The following is a 26,240-nucleotide window of genomic DNA, read 5'->3' on the forward strand; positions in this document are numbered from 1 at the left end:
TCCGCAGAGACCGTAACTCTACATTTCGCGCGTCCCTAAAAGAATAATTTTCGATTTTTAACCTTTAATCAAAGTGTCCCCTCGGCTCCAGCTTCCGGCCGGAGGCGGGCGCGAAGCCGCTTCGTCTCTCGAGGCACACCCTTCGAAAATGCACGCAGTTTGGACCTTCCCTGTCGATCCGAGCGAGAGACCGTAGAAAGAGACGCGACAAGAAAACCGTGAAAAATTGACCGACATCGGTGGCCTCTCGGCCAATCGTGGATTTCCGCGTCGGTGGCCGGCCGCTCGAGAGACCGTCCTCGCCGCACCGATGGCTCGAGAGGGCGGAGGGGGCGAAGGCAGGCAGGGCGCGCCGTGCTCTATAAAATTAGCGAATCATAGAAAAAAGGGTAGAAATCCAGCGGGCGCGCTTTCCCCGCGACTCGCGTCTCGCGGCCGAGGGTCGCTCCGCAGGCAGGGACGGAGGGACTCCTCGCGAGCCACCTAGGTCGACCTCTCGGGCCGGGAGGAAGTCGAAGCGAAAGCCGCGCCTACTAGCTACCGAGTCAGGATTGGCCGCGGCCTCACTCATGCTACGAATCGAGGTCGTCCTCGCGCTGACTGCTAAAGTACGAGACCAGGCCGCCGAACTCGCCCGAGCCCTCCTCGTCGTACTGCTTGCCGGGGCCACCGGGCTCGCCGGGGTGCGGGGGCTGGGGGTTGGGCTGCCCCTGGGGCGGGGGCGGCGGCTGGCCCTCGCCGGGGGTAAAGTGCTCGGCGGGGTACGGGGAGCCCTGGTAGGCGGCCGCGTCGTCGGCCGTGGAGAGCGGCGGCGGCGGGGGGTAGGCGCCGTAGTGGTAGTTGGGCGGCGGGGGTGGGTGGTAGGGCGAGAAGTTGCCAGGCGGCCGGCTGGGCGGCGGCGAGGGCTGCTGCATGCCGTGGCCGGCCGGCGAGGAGCCGGCGAAGGGCGGCATCTGGTGGCGGGGCCCGAGGCCGGCCGGGGCCTCGGGGGGGAAGCGCGAGAGCGGGGGGCCGGTGCGCGCGTATGGCGGCGGCGGGGGCGGGGGCGTGGGGCCGCCCTTGGCCAGGGGACTGCCGGCGGTCGGCGGGATCATGGCGGGCCCGGGCCCGAGCGGGGAACTGCGGTCCCGGCTGTTGATGGAGATGGGCCCGCCGCCCGAGGGCGAGGGGTCCATGGGGTGGTGGGCCGTGTGGTACATCTGGGCCGCGGGCACGCGCATGCGCATGGGCGGAGTGCCCGAGCGGACGGCCGCGAAGTGCGGCGGCATGGCCGGCTGGCCCGGTTGCCGGTAGGGTGAGGGGATGCGGCCGCGGGGCTGCAGGTCGTAGCCCGGAGGCCGTGGCCCCGCCATGAGCTGGCCGGCCGCATTCGGCCCGCCGAAGTACTTGTGGCCCATCGCGGCGGCCGCCGCGGTGAAGGACTGCGGGCTGCTCGAGACCGGCTGGGCCTGCAGCATCCTGGTGATGACGGAAGACTGTTGACTAGGCGGCAGCGGGTACCCGGGCTGCGTCGTGGTGGCGGGCGGTGGCTGCGGGTGCGGAGGCTGCGGCGGCGGCTGTGGCGGCTGGAGCGGCGGGCCCACCGCGGCGGGGCCCGCCGGCGGGGTGGGCGGCGCCGAGCCGGAGGTGCCGCTACCTGGAGTGGGAAGCACACTTGGGAATTGGTCGCGTTTAGCCCCCGGATCGGAGTCGGTCCCCGTCCCGACGGGCCCGAGGTCGGGCCCGGCCTTCGCCGCGGCTTCGGCAGCTCGGGCGGCTTCCAGCGCAAGAGTTTTCTTACCCTTGCCGCGCCCCCTTCGCTTGGGCTTGCTCGGCGTTCCTTCGGGATCGTATAGCTGCCCATCGGACGATCCTGTCATGACGACGGGTACGTGCCCCTCGGCTGTCTTCTCCGCTTCGGGAGTCATAACTGTAGGTAAGGTAGGATTTACGTTAGGAGATACGTTAGCCGTCACATTAACAGTTATATTAGGGCTTATGGTAGATGCTAAGACGGTGGCCGGACCCAAGTCCGGGGCACCGTCGCGTCGCATTTGCTCCGCGATGATCTCCGCTTTGCTGCGGCGACCTCGCTTCTTCTTCTTCGGGGCCTCACCGTCGGTCCCGTCGGGGGCGTTCGGGTCTCTCTGCCTTTCGGCCGCTAAAATCTCTAATGCCTTCAGTCGGGCCTTCTCCAACTTCTTCGCCTCGCGCTCTTCCTTCTTTTTCTTTTTCGCTATCTCGATCGCGGCCAGCTCCAGCTGGCGCCGGCCGTATTCCTCGTCCTCCATCATCATTTGCTCCAGCTGTTCCTCGTCGAGGTCGGCTAGCTCCACGGGGACCAATCCCGTCAGCGGACCCTCCGAGACCTCCCCCGCCACGGAACCCGACGCGGACATTGTCGTACCTGGTATTACGATTCCTTCGCGGACAACGGCCTCCTCCATTTTGACCGCCGCTCCCCCACCGGAGGCCTCCGTTCTATCCGCCTCCAATCCGCTCGATGGATCTTTAGGCTTCGTCGGGGGGATTATCGTCAGTTTCGGCTGCTTCGGCTTGTTCTTACTCCCTGGCTTCGGGCCCGGCTTCTTCCGCGGCTTCGCGCCTCCCTCGCCGCTCGGCGATCGGTTCTTGGACGCCGGGCTCTTGCTCTTTTTCGGCTTTTTGCTTTTCGGAGACTTCGTCTTTGGCTTCAGCGATTCCTTCTTCGGCGAGTATATGTCTCCTGAAAAGATAACTGCCGTTCGTGGGTCGGTTCCCTGACATCGTCCAACGTTGCGTTCGACGAAAAGGTAATCAAATCTATAGCGATGGAATAGGGTTTAATCGAAATTCCGTCGCGCGAAAACGTACCGGAGTCTGAATCTTTCTCCGCTCCGTCGTTCGGGTCTTCTCCCTCGTTGACGACGAACTCGTCTTCGCTCTCTTCCGTTTTCCTCAAAGCTTTTTTCAATTCCTGTAACGACGTATACGGGTTAGAACGATCCTGATTCTTTAAAAATAGGATAATATTTTATCGTTCTTTGTCGTCTCACCTCTTCGCTGTCAGACGCCACTACTTCTTGATAGTTGATCTTTCGGCCACGGGTACGTCTGCCCAACGATTCCTCTTCTTGTCTCGTAGATTCGTCCGGAAGACCTCCATAAATGATCTACAAATAGTGAAAATTAATTAAAGAATAGCGTTACTCAGTGTTTACGGTATTATACGTTAAGAGTATCGAGATATTCTCTGCCATTTGACATTTATAAAATAACGTATTCGTAGATACCTTTCTCCTGATGGGCGAAACCTTCTTCTGCTTTGCCGTAAGTTCCTGCAAAATACGGAATAAGAAAATGAGCTGAAAGTGTTCCCCAGAGTTTAACGTGTAAAAATAGACAAGGAAAAGATTTCATCCTAAGGAATGTACATACCCTCTTTTTCTTTTTCTGTTGTTGCTCATCGACAAAAGGATCCGCCACCTCTTTCTCAGAGCCTTCCACTTTAGCCTCGATATTCGTTTCGTCTCCTTCGCCCTCCGGAGTTCCTAAGACGGTATTCTTGTTTGCTTGCGAGTTAACACCTAGATCGTCCGACTTCCCAAGATTTTCCTGTTTAAACTCCTCGTCGGACTTGTTCTCAATTTCGTTTTCTTGCTCATTTTCATTATCGCTTTGATTATCTGATTCGATGATGCGCTTTCTCTTTTTCTTCTTTTTAGTTTTTGTTTTCGACAAAGTTCGGAACCTCATGGAAGATGCAGTTTTAGTTCTAAAAAAAGAAAACAAACAACATCAAATGAATGCCTCTCGAAATATATCCAAAAATCCAAACACGTTTAATACAGAAAATCTAACTTTCTATTACGTACCTCTTTTTCTTCTGTCTCCAAGAGTTGTCACTATCTTCGCTTCCCGAGTCATCCCAAGCGGACCGAGACTTTTTTCTCTTAGGTCGGTCACTTTCGTCGCTATCGTCATTGACTGAAACAAAAAATCACCGGTGTCGATGCTATCCCTAATAATATGAAATAAACGAAGGAAGCTACTTACTAAAGTCCTCGTCGTATCGGGTCATCCTGGCTCTCGTAGATCTCCTTACGGGTCGCATATCGTTTTTTCTCCCTCGCCTTCTTTCGGCGAAAGCGCTTTCATCAGACGACGTGTTTGGCTCCTCGAATTCCTCTTCGTCATCCGAGCTAGTGCCCTTGAAATCCTCGTCACTTTCAGGATCATCTTCACTGCTTATATCTAAACTATTTAATTTGCGGTGCTTCTTTCGCGCGAGTAGCTTTCTAGCATTCCTTTTCCTTTCTTCCTCTAATTCGTCATAATCTTCATCCTTCTCTGCTCTGTACTCTTCATCGCTATCCCGATCTGATTTTCCTTCCGAATCGTCTTCGCCGTTGTCAAGGTGTTTCTTCTTCAGTGCCTCAGCCTAGAAATAGTTCACACGATATTTATCATTATCCATATATCACATTTAATTGAATTTTATCTGTTGAAATGCAACTTTAAGTTACAAATAGGTAAAAGTTACGTAAAAGCTGAATAGATAATAAAGAATATACCTCCTCCTTTTCCGCATTCACTATCGTGGCTATGTCCTTTCCTCTTCCTTGGTTTCCAGCACCTCGTACTGCTTCCACTTCATCTTGAATAGCAGCATTTATCATGTCATCGTACTCATTAAATTTATATGTACTAGCACAACGCCTTTCGCGTAGCTGGTAAACAGGTTCACTTTCATCGCTGCTCGAACTGTCGGAACTCGATACCGATGAGGAAGATGAAGAATCTGGTAATAAAAAGAGTTTAACAGACAACTTCGTAATAACGGTACATATTTATTTAAAAACTCTCAGTTTAGAGTATTTAAGTAAATCCTACCGTTATCGGACTCTTGACTGGATGCCTTTTGGGAACGTTGGTTTTCACTCTTATGAAGAACATTATCCAAACTAATTCCTACGAACGCGAGTCTCTTCTTTCTCAGGACTTCATTCTCGTGCCTCTTCGTCTGTTGGTCGAATTTCTTCAAGCTCTCTTGAAGTTTCACAACTAGCAAGTTCTGAAAATTTCATATTTCAGTTATACAGGATCAGTTACGTTGCCTAGCGATTAGTTGACGAAGAAGCTTACATGTTGGCACGGGGGACAAAACCAATCGCCTTCGGGTATGAGCATTAGAGCAGGCCTGAGACAGGAACAATGCCAACCCTTATCACACGAATCACATAACAGAATCCATTCTGGATGATCAGCCTTTCCGCATTTCTGACACGCATATTCGTCTTCGGCTTCCTCGACGTCGCTTTGAGCTATATAAAGAAGAGGAGTAGATGTTTGTTAAACACGATAATAGAAAAAGGACGTGTCCTATGCAAGTGTAGTTATCATTCAAGGACGTTACCTTTCTGAGCTGTTCTGGCCCTTCTTAAGGGCTCCGCTTCGTGATCCTTTTCGAGGTCACTTTCCGGAGAAAATTCATGATCGCTTTTGAAAAGTATCGACCCCTCGCTCTCTATCTCTTCCTCGTCCTCTTCTTCATCTTCGTGATCCTCTTGATCCTCGCTGCTAGAACCCGACGAGCTTTGCCAGGGGTTCGATTCGTTAAACTTAGCTGCCATCTTCTTCTTCTTTTTCCTCCGCCGTTTCTTCACTTCGATCTTTACAGCTTCTTTAATACACTCATCCTCGCTTTCAGCCTGCGAATATGATACTCTTTCAGTTGCTGAATTATCCAACTACTGCCAGTACTCATGTACACTTATAAACCCTAACACATTTTGAAATCAAGTTATCTCTACCTCACCAGATAAGAAGTTCCGAGAGAAGAATACTTGCCTTCTGTTTCTTGCGTTTTTTCTTCTCTGAGGTATCGCGCTCTTTCTTCAACTTCAGCTCGCACATAGTTTCGTCCTCGATTCTCCGCCGATCCGCATCTTCCTTTATCTTCAGTTGCGCTATTCTTCTAGACTGCCTAACAGGTGTCTCGTTTTGCAGCCCTTGTGCATCTGGCACGATGTCTCTCCCAATCTCCAGTCCTAAAACCATTTTTCCTGGAGGAAAAGGATATTGTTAACGAATGCACTTCCATCGAACCCAATGGCTGAGTCATTTCGCGGCTTCGAACTTACTTTTCTTCCTCCTCTTCGGCGCGGACGGTGGAGCTCCCGCCGACCCATCGCCAGCAGAGGTCTGGTCGGTATTTATCGTAGGATCATCAGGAGATTCCGACACCGTTGATTTGTCCGTTGCAGGACGTGCAGCTCCTTTAGATCCACCTCTTCCACCCCTGTATCCACCTCTAGCAGCACCTCTGTGACCACCACGCCTTTTCCTACCCCTGGGCCTGCCTCGACTTTTCTTCTCATTCTGCGCTGCCTCCGTTTCTACGGTAACGTCGTTCTCCTCTTTGGTATCGTCCTCGGTCACCCTCGAGGACTTCTTCATCAACTCGTCCTCCGAGCTAATGGTGAAAACGCGACTGTCCTCTACGGACCTCCTCAGATTCTTGTCCGGAGTCCTCTTGGCGCGCATCTTCATCCTCTTCTCAACGGACACTCCATCGTCCTGGTCGTCCTGGATGGTTAAGGCGTCTTCAGGGTTGGACTCGTGGGCGCTGTTGCGCCTCTTCCGAGAGACCTTGGGCGTCTCGGTGCCATCCAACCTCCAGCCCTCGTAGATCAATTCGGACACCGGTTTAACGCGGATTCCAATCCGCGGAGTCGAATCCAGAGAGGGTTTGCTCTCGTCTTCGTCATCGATACACGCCAGAGGGTCATCTTCATCGGGTTGCGCATTGAACACGTCCTCGTTGTCCACTCCCATCGATTCGTCGGATTCAATGGTGATGGTCTTCACGTCGATGCTCTGCAGCTCAGGGGCTGTTGGTACCTTACTCTTGCCCCTTAAAGATCTTCTTCTTGAAGCCGCGTCATCGACTACGGGAGGGTCCAGAGGCTCTATCGAGCCCAGCAGATCGCCTTGGAACTTTCTAACTTCTGACTTCCGGAAATTCTCAGATACATCCGGCGAGTCCTTCGAGGCTGTGCTCTTTAAGTCGATCGCGGTATCTTCAATGTCGACAGGTGGTTTGGATTTCAATGGAGGAACGTCCTCAACGCCTGAAGCGTCCCCTACGCGTTTACTGGCTTCTTTTTTAGTTTCCTCCTTCAGGAAAGGACTTTCGGCGAGATTTTCGTTATTTCTCGGAGTCACCAGGTGGGCTGAATTCGAGGAAGTGTTTTCCAATCCTTCAGGCTCTTGCACCTTGTTCAGGCTTTCCGTATTTAGCTCGACCGGTGTTTCTTTTTCGCTCGAGATCTCCAGGCCCTTGACATTCTTGGAAACGGAACTGTCGACAACTGCCTGGGAATTCTCTTTTAAGGAACTTTGAACGCCGGCAGCCTCTTCTGGTAGTATTGTCGTGATACCTTCAACCGATGAAGGCAAAGAGTTTAACCTGTTCTCACCTTTACCTTGTTCTTCCTCTGGAGGTCTTTTTTCTGGAAGCTCCTGAACCCTCCTGCATTCTACTTCATTCTGGCTAATTAAGGATTCGTCGTATTTTAATTTTTTAGAAGGTTGAGTAATCGCCAGTTCTTCATCTTCTATCGCTTCGGATTCCGCAACCTCAACTCCCTTTGTAGGGTTAATTTTGAGTTCATGGTTTGTCATTAACTTTTCAGTTTCAGATTCCCTACTTTTGTATGTGTCTAGTTTAATTGGCTCGTTCTTGGCGATAGCTTCTAGTACGGTATAATTCCCTTCATCTTTTGAAGATTGATCGTGGATATCACCTTCAAATTTTTCAGGTTCGTCATTCGAGCAACTATCTTTAAACTGTTGAGACATATTCACGGAATCTAGTGTTAAAATATCACGACCTCCGGGACGAATCAAAGTGTCTTTTTCGACCTTGTGGTGTTCCGTGGACTCTACCACACTTTCAGACGTTTTCACGTTTTCACTGGGCCATTCTTTATCAGAATGTTGAACCGGTGCCTCTTTAGCGGATGTAAAGTTATCGTCAAGAGAACTTTTTTCCACTTTCTCACCTTCCTCTATTTTTCCTGCTTCCTCTGACTTTTCTAAAGTCTGTTCTGCCTTCGCATTGGTTTCCTCACCAGAATTTTCATCTTCGACAGGCAAATCCGTCTCACTTATTTCTTCATCCGGCTCGGGTGACTTTGATTCGTTAGACGGAATGCCCGTTCCCTTCGTATCTTCTTTACGTTCCTTATGTTCAACTTCATCTTCGGCATTTGATATGTCTTCTTCTGCTCTAGCACTCAAGGTTGGTACCACCGTGTCTTCCTCTGCCTCCTTTTTGCTGTCTTCGGGTCTTTCCACGTGCAGCTTGTTTTCTTCAACTGCCTCCTCCATTTTGCTCGACAGATCTTCGCCAACATCTTCCTTATTCGATTGACCAAGTTCGTATTCCTGGTCCTCGTTGGCCTCCGGCTCAAAAACATCATTGCTTCCTTCTCCGAGAGAATTTTCACTGTCATAATTGGCAACGAGCGATCGTCCGTTCTCGTTCGAAGGGCTCTGCATCGATGACTTGTCCGATTTTGAAACGTCTTCTAGCACATCGAAAACCTTCGGCTCTTGTCTAATGACCTGCTCTGCATTGGAATCATCATTCGATTGAATGCTTGGCACGCTGGACTCTTTTTCCGCGAAATATGGGTTATCATTTGCAGATGACAATGATTCTTCCAGCGTGCAACTTTCATTGATTGGGAGAGCATTGTCGATACTTGATTCTTTCTCTTCCTTATCTTTCAAAACATCTTTAAACGAGTCGATTTTCTCGGTATTCACAACATCCGCGGCCCAGGGAGATTGATTTGTACCTGGAATAATTTTACTAGCACATGATTTTTCATTAGAGTTTGATGTGAAGTCATCGCTACCTATATCTTTAAACGAGTCATTGGAATCGTACAGTCTATCATCGATCACCATTGGTTCGTTTGAGTCTTGATCACCTGAACTTGGCGCTTCTGATGCACCGTCGGCATAATCGTCAACTGTATCTATCGAGCCAGAGGCATTAACTTCTGCTTTACTTTCAATGGTTATTCTTTCTGGAGACTTGGAAATATTAGAGTCAACGATTGCTGCCGGTGACACTCGGCGAGGATAAAATTCTCCTTCCTTAGGGTAATTGCTACCCTCGGCTAGGTTTTCGAAAAACTCATTTTTCGTGCTTCCTTCGGTAGGACTGTCTGTTGTATGTTGTGGCAATTGCTGTTCAATTCGTAAAATCGATGCATCACCTTCAGCTGTATTCTCACCCGGCTTTATAATTGAAGAGGCAGGAATATCGTGTACAGACACCGCCTTTTCTTCCACATTTTTACCGACATTCGGTGTTTCGACTTCTGTCTGAATAGGAACATCGACGATATTGTCTATCGACTGCTTATCCTGATCGGCTAGTTCAGACATTTTCGGTACATGTTCACCACTTTCGTCAAAAGTTGTACTTTCGTCTAAATTAACCAATTCTTTTGATCGATCATTAGAAGATTGTTCATCGGTTGCTATTAAATCCGATGATCCGAATATACTTTTTTCTGCTGCATTGCTTTCGTCGTCTTGATTAGATTGATCCTTGTCCATATCCAGTATATCGCTACTAGTCTCTGGACAAGAATTGTCACTTGATGAATTAGTTGCTTCTGTTGCTGGAATGTCAGCTACTTTTAATATTTCACCACAGGTATTATCGTCTTCGATGTTTTCCAGGCACGTGGATGCTAATGGAGTATTTTGCTCACAAAATGTCGTTGGAACTTTTTCATCTACTTTGCATTGATCATCGGGTGGTTCTGCAGCTGACAAAGTATCTGGGTTTTCGTGGCCAATAGTTATATCTTTACCTTCTAAATCCTTATCTGTAACATGTTCGGTTACTTCAAGATTATCATTTTTTGGATTTTCTTCAGTCACTTCTCTCTCATCCGTTGAATGACTTGGTTCTGTTTCTTCTGGGGCCACACTCTCCTTTTCAGCCACCTCCGCGACTTTCACGTTGCTTTCTTCGGGCTGTTCTGCTACAGTATCGTCTAAATCATTGTTTGATGTGCTCTCATTAAAAAGCTGTATCTCTGCATTACACGCTAATTGTTCTTTCGCTGAATTGTCTTCCAAAGGTTCCTTGTCCGTTTCAGTTTCGGGCAGCTCATTCAGCGGCGTGTCTTTAGACAATTCTTGTGAAGTATTGTCTTCAGACAGTTCTTTTGTAACATTATCTTTGAACAATTCTTTTCCGACATTATTCTCAGACGATTCTTTCGCTACTTCATTTCCAAACTGTTCATTCAGCAGTTTATCAGATAGTTCTTCTGTGCTATCTTCGGATAAGTCTGCCACTGTATTGTCCTGAAATAATTCTTTCGTTACGCCGTGCTTAGATACTTCTTTTATCGTGCCTTCAGTGTCCTCGGGGGTTTTATTTATTGCGCTGGAAATTTCTTTTGCGGTACTATCTTCGGACATTTTATTTGCTGAACGGTCTTCAGACATATCATTTGCCAGGCTATCATCCTCTGACAGTTCCATTGCTGTAAGGTTCTCTGAAAGTTCTTTTGCTGTATTGTCTTCCGACAGTTCTATAGCTGCAATTTCCTCAGACAGTTCTGCCGCTGTTTTGTCGTCAGACAGTTCTTGCGTTACGTTACTTTCGATTATTTCTTCCTCTGTGCTGTCATTGGACAGTTCTCCTGTCCTGATCTCGGGAAATGCTTTCGCTGTACTGTCTTCAAATGACTTTTCAAATGTAATCTCAGATTCGTCATTTTTGTATTCCTGATCTAAGTCTACGTTTTCATCGATACTGGAACTTCGTGAAGCTTCCAAGCTGCCTGTCGATGCTTCGTTTTTCTCATTGAAATTTTCTAAACTACTGCTACTACTGCAAGGTACTAATACATCGGAAGACGACTCCGACTCCTGAATTTTAGCTTGCTCGCCATCCTTCTTCCCAACATTGCCGCTTTCTTGCGTGGACTCGTCAAACTGTTTAAGACAAATTGAAGACGGCTCTAGTTCAGTAGAAACAGAGGCACTGGTTGAATTTTGATTATCTTGACATTCCGATTCCTTTTTCGAATCAGCAACGCCAGAACTCCCTTGATCCGTCTTTTCTACTTCAGCATGTTCTGCCGATTTATTTTCTGCTAAAGATGACACAGATCCAAGGGTATTCATTGCTTTAAGTATGTTATTATTGTTCCTTGTAACGTTAAAGCGCTCTGTTTCGTCCGGTTTATTGGAATCGGCAACGTTCTCCAATAATTTTCCTGACGACGCCGGATTCTCGGAGATCATTGCATCGGTTCCCAACACACCCGAAATGGTAGATGCTACTGCTCTGTCAGTTTCATCATTCGATTTGTCGGATTTCGAGGGGTAGGATATACAATTAGGTCCAAAGAAAAATTGTGGCGATTCGTCAGGGTCCTTGCGCTCCTCATCTTCGGGCGGAACGTCTACTTTTCCGGAGAGATTATCACTCGTGACCGGAGGGGTTTCTTCCTCATTTTTCGATGCAGTCACGCCCGGCAAAGCAGAAGAAATCGCGACATCTTGATCCTGACTGATGTCACTTTTAGTCAAAGGCGTCTCACACCTTGAGGATTCTTGAGTAGATTCAGGGACTGGCACATCGTCGATATTTTCCGCCGTGGAAGTGTCACATTCTACGTTATCCTGGTATTTCGAAGCGTCATCGTTGGGGCAGACATTGATATCATCCCTCAACGTATTCCTGCCTCGGTTCAGCGTAGGATCTGTAATTACAAATTCACAATTACGTACAAGTAACTTCCCCGCAACCAACTGGTCATCTTTCTCATTTTGATACTCTCTTTCGTTAGTACGTATGTCGTTTGATATGTTACCTTCCGCCGATATGCTACTGTCACATAAAAATTGTTCGGTTGGCTTCCCAACGTCCCACCTGGACAGCCTCTTTATCGGTGACCCAGCTGTGGATTTTGAGATCACTTGGACGCCGAGAGTCGGCTTAAATTTTGGCTTAATAGTAGAGTTTAGCTCCGTAGTGTTTCCGCTGCTATCCATTAAGTTAATACTAGTTTGCGGGTGGCTCCTATTTATCGTCACGGAATCGGCCGACACCTTGTTCAAAAGACTGTCCTCGGAGAGGATCTTATTCGGCGGCAGATTCGCCGTCGTGGAGCTGCAGGATTCGTTTTTTGATTCGTTGCTTTCCTTATTGTCGGTTGAGGTTTCATCCGCAGGATTTCCCGTCTCGCACTCGCGGCCGGAGCCTTCTCCGTGAAAAAAAATCACAGGTTCTTCGATGGCCTCCCCTACACCAGGATTGACAGTCTCGCAGTCGCTGCCCGACCCCTCGCCTTGGACCATCATCAAGGGTTCATCAATAGCCTCTCCGACTTCGTCCCTCCAGTTGGTACCGACCAATGGTCTCTTATCCATGGTTCCCCTGATCGGTATTACATCGGCACGCAGTCTCTTCGTGCCGTCCGGTTGGAGTTCCTCGCCTTCCATCGACCTCTTAACTCCCACAGCTCCCATCCTAAGAGATGTGATCTTACTCGGATCAGCTAGTATCGTGTAACCCGGCAATCTGTGATCTTCCTTATTCGGTATCCTTGCCGTATTGTGATACGCCGATGCCATGTCATAACCGGCAAACGGCATTTGCCGCTTACTCAAGTCGGTGACCATGGCATGGTTTCGAAGCATAACCGTTCGCGCGTCGTAAGGTAAGTTTGGAACCTCGGCTTTGCCGGGTTTCCTAGTGCTGAGATCCATTTCTCGGTGCTGAAATTCTTGAGGCCTGTATCCGGAAGGAGGGAGGTCCATGGGCTTGGACGCTTTACGACTAGAAAGATCAATGCCGGAGAAATCCATTGGTCTGCCAAGGTTACTCGAAGTCTCCCAGCCTCGAGGCGAGGTCGAAAGGTCCATTCCTCGATGACCTCTCAGAGCGGTAGATTTATCCCGCGCAAAGTCCTGCGGTATTCTGTCCTCGTCACCAATCAGCATCGTCCCAAGACTCGATCTCGCCAAATTCTCCGCTATTTTCTCCAATGACTTGGCCCCGCTTGGTTTTTCACTGGCAGAGAGCTTCTCAGACTGCATTTTGACAAGGTTCGCCGCTAGTTGATCGATTGGCTTAATGGATATCGTGCCGTGCCCAAGTACAGAGGGGAAAGGCATGGTGCTTTTGCTTGGTAGTTTTTCATGAATTTTTAGGGCCAGCTCGTCTTCAGGAGGAAGCTGCTTCTTTGTCAGCGACATCGTACAATCGGCGGGAAGCTGCATGTCCAGGTTTTTAAGCTCAGGTGGTTGTTTCAGATCCGGAACGTTGCGTATTTTTAATGGTGACGTCTTGATGACGGGCGTTTCGATCGACTTTACAAGCAACGGCTCGATAGTTTCCAACTTCGGAGCACTGTTACCGACGAATCGATCATTCTTTTCCAGTTCTGCAGGTTTTGGAATGTTACACGCCTCGGTTATAACACGTTGTTGGGGTTCTTCCGCAATTCGCGGTTCCAAGAGAGCTTCGGATTGTTCAGCAGGTCTTTGTAGCCCTAGCAAGGACGGCTCCACGTTGAGTGTCTTCTCTGTTGGTTTACGAGGTTCGACGATATCTTGAGAGTCGTCTTCTTCCATCTGTTGCTCAGATCGGAAATCGTTAGTTTCATCGTCCTCGTCGTCCTCTTCTTCATCGTCTTCTTCCTCTCCCTCGTCGTCATCCTCGTCTTCGCCTTCTTCGTCATCTAGCTGCCCATTATCCTGAGACGTACTGACAACTTTTGCAATTGCAGTTTCACAGTCGCCCATACTGTCGCCATTAATACCATTTTCCCGATGCCCTTCTTCGTCTAGGCTTGGTGAGGTAATCTGACCGGTATCGATAATTGGTTTTTCTGAAATTTCTATGCTATTACTGTCTTCATTGATGGGTATTGCCCCGGCTTCACCGTTTGATAAGGTGCTTATGAGATTGACAACTCCTTCACGGTCCCTGCAATTGTACATTATATTTAATAAAGTAGGACGCAAATATAAAAGGGAAACGTACTTCGAAAGTTTTCTTAATAAAGAAAATCATTACGCAAAATATTTCATCGAACAGATTTGTTTAATACGAAAACATACTTTGCAACAAGTTCCCAATTTTCTTCATCCACGTCCTCACGATAAACTCTTATATTACATTCTTCGTCAAGTTGACACCAGTATGCCAATCCACTCTTATCTCGTCCTAATGGCTCCACTCGCAACTCAGAGGCTGCTAATTTATTCACTTCATTTTTGAACCTTTGATTCAAATCAAATTGGGCCTCCAGGAGAACCTAGAAAAACATCCGAGTTTGTAACGAGGAACAAACTTTAAGCGAATGGATATTTCCTAAAAACAGTGAAAATGCATCTTAAAATTTGTATTACCTTCAAGAGACGCAGTTTAACCGCAACACGGGCCTTCTTATAACCAAACCGTTCGAGTTCCCAACCATCCTGATTGGAATACGTGTGGCAGAACTTCACCAAAGCTCTTTCCCACTTTTCCGGTGAAACGGTTTTCCGTGTCTTGCGCAGAAGTTTTATGTGTAGGTCAACGAGTGGCTGAGGTACTGTAACAAAGTTTCATATGAACTAAAAGTTAGATAAAGAACGTCGAATCGTTCGTGTCAAAATTCTGCCCATCATATTCCAATAGAAATGAAAGCCAAAACAAATTAAAGGTATCTAGGTGCACGCATCCTCTTCAGCCTATCAAAATTCATATTCTGTTCATAGATTTACTTCTACTTCGCGTTACGTCTCCTAACTTAATCTCAGTTGTTCTTATTGCAAGTGGTTGAAATATCAAACATTAATAGATCAACGTGGCAACATTTTTTTAAATTTAGTTAGGCGCCATCTCAAATTCCTAAACATTCACGAGATATTACGATAAATATTCTCCCCTTTTAAGACATCTGCAGCAGGAAAGCCCCTTTTAAAACTTTAGTCAATTTTCCGCAATTACAAGTAGCCTAGGCATTTAGCATAAACGTCAATCTCTTTTACAGCCAGGTAATGTTAGAACCGATAAAGAATAAATGGAATAAATATTCATTATCGAGGAGGATCGAGTGCCGGTCCAGCGCGCGTCCGAGCCGCCGAAAAAAAGAAAACAAATAACAAACGTCGCGCCGCCGCAAGTGCGTCAAATCCGCGAAAGATCGGGCCGCGGAGAATCACGTGTCGGCGGGGAATACGCCAGCGGAAGGCGGGAGAAAAGTCAGAGCCGGTCGCGACTCGCACCTGTCAAACGGGCGCCGCGGCGCGAGTCGGCCGGAGGGCGGTTAAGGGTCGGGCGCGGGTGGCCGCCAGCGGAATGTCGGAGACGCGCACCCTTCGCATCCACAAACTCGAGGGAAGCCCCGCGGTTGGATCGTCGGGGCGGATTACGAAGGGCGACGGAGAGCGCCGCGTCGTCCGGCGCCGGGGTGCCCTCCCCGGAGGGGCCGGGTGCCCGGAAAGAAGGAAGCGCGGGGGAGAGCCGTCGCGGGGGAGGCACGCCGCCATCGCGCGGGTCTCGCTTACCTTCCTGGGCGTCCTCCAGCATATCCTGAAGGCGCGCGATGTCCGGATACTCGATGCCACAGGATTTGCCGAAGCACTCGAGGAACGAGCAGATCACCGCGAAATTTGGGTCACTCGCGCAGGAGGCTTCGTTATCGGCCGCCATTTTTCCGCCGCCTCTGCCCGTCGCCCGCGTACACTACGCTAGGCGGCCTGGCGACTCATTTTGCTCCGCTCCCGTCGCTCGGTCCCTCTCTCTCGCTCGTTCTCGGCCGGTCGCCCCGCGTACCGCCGTCCCTCTCGCGGCGGGAGACCACCCGACTCGGCCGATCCTTGGGAAAACGACGCCGGACGCCTCGCACCGCCGCCGCCGCGACTATAAACACCCGCGCCGACCCACGTCGACGCGCACCGCCGTACGCCGACACACACCGACGCACCCTCGCGCTCTTCGCGCGTCTCCCCGCCAGCGGTGCTCCACGCTAATTCCCCCGCCAGCGGTGCTCCCCCGCCCCGCGCGCCACTCCGAGTCGCACTTCGGCCGTGGCTCGCGCGCGCTCGTTTTTCCCCTTGACCCGCGGACCGCCGCGCACCGTGCCCGCCGCCTCGCTCGATCGCTCGTCGTTCCTCCGAGCGCGTTACGCCCGCATCGTCCGCGCCACGCACCGAGGCACGCGCGCGTGCACCGTCACTCTTCGCCCGTACGTCCCGTCGAGTCGCGTCGAGTCGCGAGAACTCGGCCGAGGCCCTCGGCAGCGCCGTGGAGAATGTGCGAGCGAGGTCCCCCTCCTCGCGCAGGCCCTGGACATCGCCTTCGGGTCCGGGTTTGCCAACATCGGCGGGGGACGTGCTCAACCGGTTGAGTACCCGAGCGAAGCCGATCTCCGCTTTACCGACGCTCCCGAGGACGCCCGAGCGCCCCCGAGCGCGTCCGAGGCCCGTGCTCACCGCTCCTGCCGCGCCTCGATTGGTCGAACGCCGCTCAAGATGGCCGCCGTCTTTCAAATGAGAAGAATGCGGCTTACGTCTCTTTTAATGTTTCCAGGCCGCTCCGAGGATTTATGAACGCGCGCATTCTGGACGTTACGGCCGCGCTCGTGGAAGGACTTTTGTAATTTGAGGAAGGGATTATGCCGATTTCACGTTGACCGCGTCTGTATTCGCGTAATTCCGTGGGTGTTTACCCATATATCCTTCGTGTCATGTATATACCAGCATATACATGTCGCTCCATATGTCGGATCCATGCGAGCGGCTATGGGCGCGGTAAGGGAACGAAGCTAGAAATATCCCGAAATTTTAAGCGTAGAGAATGGCGAGGGGAAGGCTCGCGTCTCGAGATTCGTTTCGCTCCTGCGAGATATAGCTTTCTGGATCGGCGGTGCATCTAATGACGCACTTCCGCGTGGCACGGTACAAGCCGGAATGACCGCGCTTGCCTTCGATCGATCCTCGAACGTGCATTACATACAACGGAATATACCCACGCTGGCCGTGAGCGGTCGCGCCAGACCGCGATTCTATCCTGTTACAAGGTGCTTTATTCCGGAAGTACCTCCTCCCCGGGCGGTTCGGGGTGCGAGTTAGAGGAAGAACCGAGAGTCCGCCGCCTTTTCTTCCGTTTCAAAGAGTCGAGCATCCCTCCTGCACGTATCGCTCGTGCGAAAATGCGCGAAAGGCGAAATGTTGCAACTTTCTGCAATTAGTCGACTCCTGTAATTCAACCGAACTTAGCCGAAACGACATTGAACCGCGACTGAATCGACCAATCACGGGACGCGATTTATCGCTTCCTGTCATTAAAGCGAGCAGGGAGGAGACGAGTGTCGCGACGTTCCGTATTTCGGAGCGGCATTCAAAGCTACGTACGATTATTCGTAATTACGAACTATTGACCACGGACTCTCGTCTTCTCTCAAGGGCGAGAAAGAAAAAATGTACATATGTACATACATAGAGGGCGCTTCGGATGTACGTGAATATAGCTTCAACGGGCGACTGTTACGGTGTCTCCTGCAACGCCCCTACTCCACCCATCGAGAGCCCAGGCCATCTTTGTCACTTTTGCATTCACTATAAGTGCGACGGAGAAAAATATTGCGACAGAAGTATAAAGGTATAACCCCTCTCTGCGATCGAGTCGGGCAATTAAACACAGAGATGAGTTGGGAGATTGCTCACGGGCAGGGTCGTGCGATCGCATCCTGTGCTGCCCTCTGGTTTCGTACGTTAGCTTTCACCGTTTTTTGCCCCCAAGGGCGGCGCAACGAATTTCTGATAGGAGCTCGCGCACTCGCGATGGCGGTACCATCTACCAGTCGCCGTTGGCGGCTCACGTACTCGTGATGGTAATACCATGCGGCAGTTGACGGTGGTGGCTTACCTACGCTTACNCAAATGGTATTTTGTTGATGCATTTGTTAATCATATCGCGTCCCAACCAGCCAAGCGCCAAGCTACGGGTTGAGATGTTGAGCATATGTGCGTTCGGCGCTACATTCGACGAATATGCATGAGAATCGAATACTGCAAAAAATCGTCCCGAGGCTTACCTGACAGCGAATATAAGCCGAGACATTTCGCGTATGATTTTTACATTTCCCTACTAGCGTTATCGAGCGTTTTTAGACCGTTTTTTAGCGATACCGAGCGTTTTTCAACCGTTTTCGAGTGTCTCTAGAGCGTTTTCACGCGTTTTTCGAGCATTATCGAGCGTTCCTCTAGCGTTTTCGAGCGTTATCGATCGTTTACGCGCGTTTCTCAAGTGTTTTAGAGCATTATCGAAGGCCGTACAGGGCCGTTGCGTGTTGTTAAGTGCAGTAGAGTGCCGAAGAGTTGCCGGAGAGTGCCGGAGAGTGACGGAGAGTGCCGGAGAGTGTCAGAGAGTGTCAGAGAGTGCAGGAGAGTGCCGGAGAGTGCCGGAGAGTGCCGGAGAGTTGCCGCAGAGTGCCGCAGAGTGCCGGAGAGTTGCTGGAGAGTGCGGGAGAGTCGCCGCAGAGTGCCGGAGAGTGCCGGAGAATGCCGGAGAGTGTCGGAGAGTTGCCGCAGAGTGCCGGAGAGTGACGGAGAGTGCCGGAGAGTGCAGGAGAGTTGCCGCAGAGTGCCGGAGAGTGCCGGAGAATTGCCGCAGACTGCCGGAGAGTGACGGAGAGTTGTCACAGAGTGCCGGAGAGTGCCGCAGAGTGCCGCAGAGAGCCGGAGAGTTGCCGGAGAGTTGCCGGAGCGTGCCGGAAAGTGTCGGAAAGTTGCCGTAGTGTGCCGCAGTGTGCCGGAGAGTGTCGGAGAGTGCCGGAGAGTTGCCGCAGAGTGCCGGAGAGTGCCGGAGAGTTGTCACAGAGTGCCGGAGAGTGACGGAGAGTGCCGGAGAGTGCCGGAGAGTTGCCGTAGTGTGCCGTAGTGTGCCGCAGTGTGCCGGAGAGTGCTGTAGAGTGCCGAAGAGTACCGGAGAGGGCCAGAGAGTTGCCGCAGAGTGCCAGAGAGTGACGAAGAGTGCCGGAGAATGCCGCAGAGTGCCGGAGCGTTGTCGCAGAGTGCCGCAGGGTGCCGTAGAGTGCCGGAGAGTGCCGTAGAGTGCCGGAGAGTGCCGGAGAGTTGTCGGAGAGTGCCGAAGAGTGCCGAAGAGTGCCAGATCAAAAGCGAGCAGTGTTGGTAAGCGTAGGTAAGCCACCACCGTCAACTGCCGCATGGTATTACCATCACGAGTACGTGAGGCGCCAATGGCGACTGGTAGATGGTACCGCCATCGCGAGTGCGCGAGCTCCTATCAGAAATTCGTTGCGCCGCCCTTGGCGACAAAAAACGGTGAAAGCTAACGTACGAAACCAGAGGGCAGCACAGGATGCGATCGCACGACCCTGCCCGTGAGCAATCTCCCAACTCATCTCTGATTTAAATCAGTATCAATAGACCCCCAGTATTTTAAATATTTTTAATGTAATGGTATTCTGAATTATTAACTCTTATTTCTTAATGAATTGAAAACACTGTTGCCAATTATAGTACTACAACCTGTTGAAGATAATATTTTCCGCCGGACTATGAATATATTGATTATATATGGTCACAGACTATATTCACCTGTATTCACCTGTTAAATAGTTTTGAGCTTCAAAAGAGCACCGCTTATCAGAAAACGATTATAACGCTCAATTATAATAAAGGCTCTTTATTGAATCACGTACCCAAATTTATTTACAATTTATATATGTATGTATGTATAGATAAAAGTATTTTAGTAGGCATTTATTACATTTTGTAGATTTCATAGATTTAATGTATTGACCTTACTGTCAAATTCTGTGTGATAATTATTTATACCTTGAGAAAAATAGGTTTACATCACTTTTGCCATATTCTGTACATTTTATCTCTTACCATGCACTGATTCTTGCAGACCCACCGGTACCCTGTATCATGGTTTCAGTTTCATTAATGATTTTTTAAATAAGATACAATAGTGATATGAAATACATGTTTTGTTTTGCATGGTTAAAAAGTGATTTGATAGTAAATTTAGTGCACAATCCATTAAAAAGTGAAAAATAGAGATTACCTTGTATGTTGTTTCAACTACCAGTAGTAAGGAAGAATTATATAACAGAATATAACTTTATTTTTACTCTTATTTTGTTACACGCGATTAGAAAAATCATCTGTCAGCATTAACTATTTATGCCAAAACGTTTATATAATATATGCCAAATATGTTTCACCTTTTTCCTGAAATACAATTAAATTCATAAAACTTGTATTCTATGAGTGATCACTAAATTAGTCAATGGTAAACAATTCATTTCTTACCATGTACAACATTAAAGTGAGAAGTTTAATTGACTGTACTTTATGAATATTTTAATGAAAAATAGTCTTTTGCGTTTATTTTGCATATCCACTATGATCCAATTCACCAACAACTTAGATGTACAGATGGAATAAAATATATGTCTAATGAAACTGATATAGTTTACTTAGTACTGTGATCTTTCTTCATACTGTTTACTGGGCTTAAATAAATTGGAAAATATAAAAAATAATCATAATTATGGAATTAAGTATTTCATTTTAGTAATTGTTGACTGTCTTTTTAAAGCCATTTACGAGTCAAAAGGAAAGCAATGAGAGCAATCTTTTGTTTTTTCTGCAATTCAGCTACGTTACTACTTTCATAGACTCGCCATACCAATACGATCTCAAATGGTATTTTGTTGATGCATTTGTTAATCATATCTAAAATGTTTAAAGCCCGTATATTGAGATTATTCATACCAATGTTCCATACCAAGTGATATGAATAAGTTCAATATATTTGCCTTACTCTATAAAATAAGAGATTGCAGTCATTTCAGTATACAAATGAGGAATCTAAGATATAATGTCAAGAGTTTCGTTCGATAGGGTACAGTATTACAAATGAAAGAAAACAATGTAAAAAAATGCAATGTCGTTGATACAATGCACCTATAAGAATACATATAATATAGAAGCACCGATATTTGCGCAAAGCAAATATGTACATAACCAATCAAGTAACATATAAGGGACCTCAGTTATTTTCAAGTAATATAAATTTTCTATTGTTTCGATTTTGAACAATGATGCCTTTGCTTGATTTCAAGTAATGGTTCCTTTCTTCGCCATTAATAAACTGAAAGTTTAAATAATATGGCCTACTTATTTAATTTTCATAATTCTACCTCCATGAAAGTATAAATTTGATATATCATATGTTACGTAACATATTGAACTGAGTATATTTGACTCGCATGCCGATTATAAGTAATCTGTATCACTTTCAGCACTTAACAATGTTTGTATAAATTCTTGTTTTGACAAATCACTGCTTTCTTCCAGTCTCATTTTCTAGATGTCATTGCTTGTATAATATATCCGAGCATAATGTAATGTCAGACCAAAACGATACATATATAATATTATCTTCCATTTCAATCATTAAGGAAACCAAACGTTTTATAAAACTTACGTAATATATACGATAGTTCTGGTCTTTCAAATTTAAATGTTTTGTTGAGATAATGCAATGAATTTAGTGAACACTTTTGAGAAAATCATAAAGTATTAAGTATTAGTTGCGATGTAAAGTGGGTATTAATAATTTTACGTAGTTTCTTAACAAGCAATTTCTTGGAAAGGAATGGAGCAAAAACAATGTAATTGTCAATTGCATGTTTTAAAATATACTCCAGTTTTCGTTCACGTTCGAAATGCGTTGTTACTCCCACGAATTTGTGGGATGAATTTATACAAAATGTCATACTGCATTACGCTTATTGGAATTATTTCCTTTAAGCTGAAGTAAATGAAAATCGAAAGCCTTAACAGTATACGAAAATAGTATAAAGTTAGCAGTGGTTTCTTAACATGCGACACACAGTGTCGATTGCCTTCAAAGTAACAAATAGTGGCGCCAATTTCTGACAGTCCTAACATTTGTATGTAAAAAGTTCAGTTCATAGAAACACTGCAACAGTTGTTCCGGACTACGAGGTACGGATATAAAATCACTTTGCCGCTTTTTGTGCTACAATTATTTTGAGCTGTTGCTTGTATTTCTCCGCTTCCTCCTCTTTCTTTAGTAATTGCTTACGATATTCGGCGGCTTGCCTTCGTGCCTCGGCAAGTTGCCGATTAAGCACTGCAATGTCCATCACAGGTTCTGGATTATCTTCTTCGGTGATCTCTTCTATGTCATCGTCTAAATGTAGAATCATTGGTTCCGACGTCATCGTTGATGAATTTATAATTTTATTCTAAGAGAAAGAAATGAAACAACTTTAATTTAAAATTCGTATGCTATGGAAACGTTGTTTTGGTTTTAAACTAACTGTAGCACCTGAAATTTTTAAATACAAGAATAGATAAGAAATGTACCTTTGCCGAAGAAACGATATTTTTGGCCTGTGCCAAGATAGGTGTTGCCGATGTATTATTGGCAAGTGAAGCTAAAAATAGTTTTCCTGATTTATTGTCACTGGAAGTTCTCTTAAGAATATTGGGACCTCTAGGTGTGAGGCTAGGCGTGTTTTGACCTATTATTTGATCAGCACGAATCGCAATCACTTTCCTTGGAGTATTTATTCTGGTCCCAACTTGTAGTCGTTTTACACCTGATGGTGTTTTTGTTAGATTTAATGCCAGCTTACCAGCTTCTACAAAATCAAATAGTATATTTGAAACATTAACACTGCAATATATACTTTAACTTAAATACATATAGAAAGTCATACCCGTAAGAACAACAGTTTGCCCACTTTCTACGGCATTCTCTACTATCGTTGCATCATTATCCACAGGAATCATTGTTATACCATGAGCTTGCAGTAAGCGTAATGGTTGATCCATTCCTGCAATTCCTGAGCCATCTTTGTGCTTATTACTACTGCTCCGGCTTACATTGTCAGATATACTAATATTGTCAAGATTCTTTTCTCGATCTTCATCATTAACCGATGATACATGAATTGGTTGAAACATCATTCGTGACTTTTTCGTGACTTGCACTGGAATAATATGACAAAAATTTATATATTATTTTTTAAAAGCTCACAAACAGAATGACTCACAGCTGAACAGTTAATTATTATTTATACCTGGGGTAACTTTTCGTTTTTGTTGTACATCAGATCGTTGCTGTTCCTCTTGTCTTTCCGCTTCTAATTTCATTAAGTTATGGGTAGCTACTTCAAGTTCTGCTGAACTCGCTTGATTTTGTTGCTGTGATTGAACATTCAGTATTTCTCTCTCTTGCTGTAGAATATCTACAAAATCTAATCGGTCATGTTCCAGAGCAAGACTGATAGGTGTCTTGTCAAACTTGCTAGTAGCATTAGGGTCTGCTCCATGCTCTAGTAAGATATGCATGACTTCCACGTGTTCACGTTCCACAGCCCAATGTAATGGTGTCATTTTTAGCTGTAAATAATGTAATTTTGAGAATACATATGTATACTAGTTTTATATCACAGGCTTTTCTCTGATATGCTTATTTACCATATCTCTACTATCAACATCAGCTCCATAATTCAGAAGTAATTGGGCCATCTGATGATGACCTTCGTATGCAGCCATATGTAAAGGCGTGCGATCCACCTTTGTTCTTGCATCTCTTGAAATTCCAGCTCTTAATAACACTTCTGCAGTCTCAATATGATTATTTTGTGCCGCTAAATGCAATGCACTCGTACCAAGCTAAATAGAAATAATATCATGTTCACGATTATTGTTACTAGACAAAAAGAATAAAATAATGAGCAAATGTATTAAGGTGCACAAATTTAGCACAATGTAACTTTGAAAATGCCTAAATCTGTCACATAGCTGCAGTTAACCTATTAAATCAATATTTTAATGCCAATAAAACAAATTAGATTTACTGACCATAAATGAATAAATTACTGAATATAAAGTAATAAATGATTAATCTTCATCTGTTCACATACCCAATCTGTAGTAAAAGGTGCACCTCTGCACATGAGATCACGGACAGTTTCCGTATCTCCATTTCGTGCACTAAGCAGAAGCTGTTTTCCTAGTTCAACTATCGATAAGGCATCTTGTCCCCTTGACCGCTGCGTCACGTCGCATGAAAGGATTTCCACCTGCAATGAGTATAGCAATAATTTTCTACCTTACCATGAAATAATATTCCAATTAAATTAATCAAGAGATATCGATGTTCACTTGAGCCGTGGAAGCAGAGCATACCGGAATAAGTGTGTCCGGGTCGAGCCCTTCGATGTCGTTGCTGCAAATGCTTTCGGCCTGCATGTTAGTGCTTTCCGTTTAGTCCCCTTTTTGGTATGGGCTAAAAGCTGATAACCCATAACAGTCAGATGTAGGCCTGAGTTTTCTCCAAAAAGCGGGGCTCCCTGCAGACGTTCCATTTAGACGAATTAGTAGCACTCGACCTTGAGGCACGTTGGCCAAAAGTAGGTCGAGATTATCGAAATTAAACAGAATGTACGCTCAAATCGGCGCGACAAGCGTCGCAATTGCTTTGCACTGGGCAAAAGGAAGGATATCTATTTTTCGAAAGTTTCTCGCGTACAGGATGTTTTTATTTAGCCATCTCAGTCGGAGATGAACTTCCTGTTCCTGTCCATTAAACGGAAGTCCCTTGCCATAGGCTCCGCGTTTTGCGAGCGAAAGTGACGCTTCTCGGGCTACGAAATAGCGCATTGGCTTGTTGTACTTACGGGTGGCCCATTATTATTGGGTTTTACCGTTATTTCCTCGGTTTTTCCGGTGAGCGCACGCCGTTTACAGGAAATCTCGCTAGCCACAGCCTTCTCGATTTACAGTACTGCCAAAGTTTCGTAAAAATGGCGACCTCTTGGCGCCATTCTCGCGTTGACCCTAGCGCCATTGCCGATTACTTACAAATTATGAACTTTATCTCGCCGCATTGGTAAATCTAAAAGGCTGAAAGGCGCATTTCTCTATCCAGGATCTTTTAAGTCACTCTTTTTAAGCTGAGCACGCCTCAAAAATCGAGTACCGCAGCGCCATATTGCGACGCGCACGCCAAGCATTCGTCACACGACAGGTAAGGTTAGGTTTGCTTTGTGGTTCTATGTAACGGGTGGCGTACAAATGCTCGCGCCTCGTAGTGACGACGCGTGACTTTAGAAACCTACCCTAACACTAGATTACCAAGCAGGTCGAGATGACTTGTTTCAAATGGCTCATGTTATACAAAAAAGATCTGCCGGTTGTTCTAGTGTTAACCAATCACAGTCGGCTGCACAAGAATTAACCAATCGTGGTGTTTACACTTCATTGACAGAGTTCATTGATGGATACGCATTTTTCTGTCAATCCATTTTTATTACTTATTATTAGCTGATTGAAGTGAGTTAATAACATAAAAATATTGAAAAATGTCTCAAGTTATATATCATATATATTTATATACAGTAATTCCACGTAATTCTGGGAAAATGCCATAATGCACCGCATTTATTAAAATTACGCTCTTATAATCGTCGTAGGAGTAGTTTTCGTTTTTTCAATGTTTCTTTCGTATAAATATTTTTTTTTGTACAGAGAGATATGCAGTGAAGTCCACCTTTCATAATGTTTCGTACATGACAAAGAATTTCTGCTTACGTGGAGTAACTTGAAAGAAATGATACGATTACCCGAAAAATTGCGGTCCATGAAATCCTTACTAAGAGTTTTTTTAATGCATCGATGAGCATCATGATACAAATGAGAGGGTTGGAATTGTTACGGAACTGTTTCCCTGGTACTGTCCCTTGCATGGCTAGACACGACTCGGATTTAGGTCAACCCCTTTCAATTTCATATTACGCAAAATTTGTCATCCTGTCCGTTCTGTTATTTCTTATCGGCCCGTAAAAAAGTCTTTTTTCGCTGACTTCCAGGATCGTAGTTTATTGGTGACAAGTAACAGTCCGATGCATTTCTCTTTAATTTCAGCGATTTATCCTGCATCCCGTATAATCCCCCGGAAAAACGGAGTTCAGGTTGGCACGGTTTAAATGGCAAAACCTGCGGGTTCTCGATGCTTAAAACCTTGAAGAAACGAACCACGCGTTTACATCCGAGTCTGCGATAAGCGCAGAAAAGAACGGGGCTTAAGAATTAACAGGGGCAAGAATTACGAGGCGGTAGAAAAATGGTAAACGTGGTCAGACTCCCTTTTTGTCCATTAT

General features: G+C 46.8%; 3 protein-coding genes across 3 annotated transcripts in view; 1 reads left to right on the forward strand and 2 right to left on the reverse strand.

Moving 5' to 3' along the window:
* Positions 1–427: 427 nt before the first annotated feature.
* LOC105697609 lies at positions 428–15,999 on the reverse strand. The gene is made up of 17 exons (XM_023434772.1): positions 15,568–15,999; positions 14,425–14,609; positions 14,134–14,330; positions 11,880–13,999; positions 6,102–11,768; positions 5,809–6,023; positions 5,375–5,669; positions 5,104–5,282; positions 4,852–5,032; positions 4,533–4,759; positions 4,015–4,399; positions 3,834–3,945; positions 3,397–3,733; positions 3,252–3,296; positions 3,015–3,131; positions 2,833–2,935; positions 428–2,704 (listed from the first exon to the last, which is right to left on the reverse strand). The coding sequence occupies exons 1-17, from the start codon at positions 15,710–15,712 to the stop codon at positions 573–575; spliced, it is 12,642 nt and encodes a 4,213-aa protein (XP_023290540.1). The 5' UTR covers positions 15,713–15,999; the 3' UTR covers positions 428–572.
* Positions 16,000–20,140: 4,141 nt separating this feature from the next.
* On the reverse strand, positions 20,141–25,040 carry LOC105697597 (GA-binding protein subunit beta-1). The gene is made up of 8 exons (XM_012421042.2): positions 24,759–25,040; positions 24,268–24,431; positions 24,003–24,161; positions 23,554–23,751; positions 23,154–23,475; positions 22,791–23,063; positions 22,435–22,712; positions 20,141–22,313 (listed from the first exon to the last, which is right to left on the reverse strand). The coding sequence occupies exons 2-8, from the start codon at positions 24,328–24,330 to the stop codon at positions 22,065–22,067; spliced, it is 1,542 nt and encodes a 513-aa protein (XP_012276465.1). The 5' UTR covers positions 24,331–24,431; positions 24,759–25,040; the 3' UTR covers positions 20,141–22,064.
* LOC105697594 (acetylcholine receptor subunit alpha-like) overlaps positions 25,028–26,240 on the forward strand; it is an 82,741-nt gene continuing 81,528 nt past the window's right edge. Inside the window, exon 1 of the mRNA XM_012421038.1 lies at positions 25,028–25,108. The gene's annotated coding sequence lies outside the window, so the exon portion shown is untranslated. The remainder of the gene's footprint in view (positions 25,109–26,240) is intronic.

Source organism: Orussus abietinus, unplaced genomic scaffold (genome assembly GCF_000612105.2).
Source record: "Orussus abietinus isolate OABI.00-Male unplaced genomic scaffold, Oabi_2.0 scaffold21, whole genome shotgun sequence".
Lineage (NCBI taxonomy): Eukaryota > Metazoa > Arthropoda > Insecta > Hymenoptera > Orussidae > Orussus > Orussus abietinus.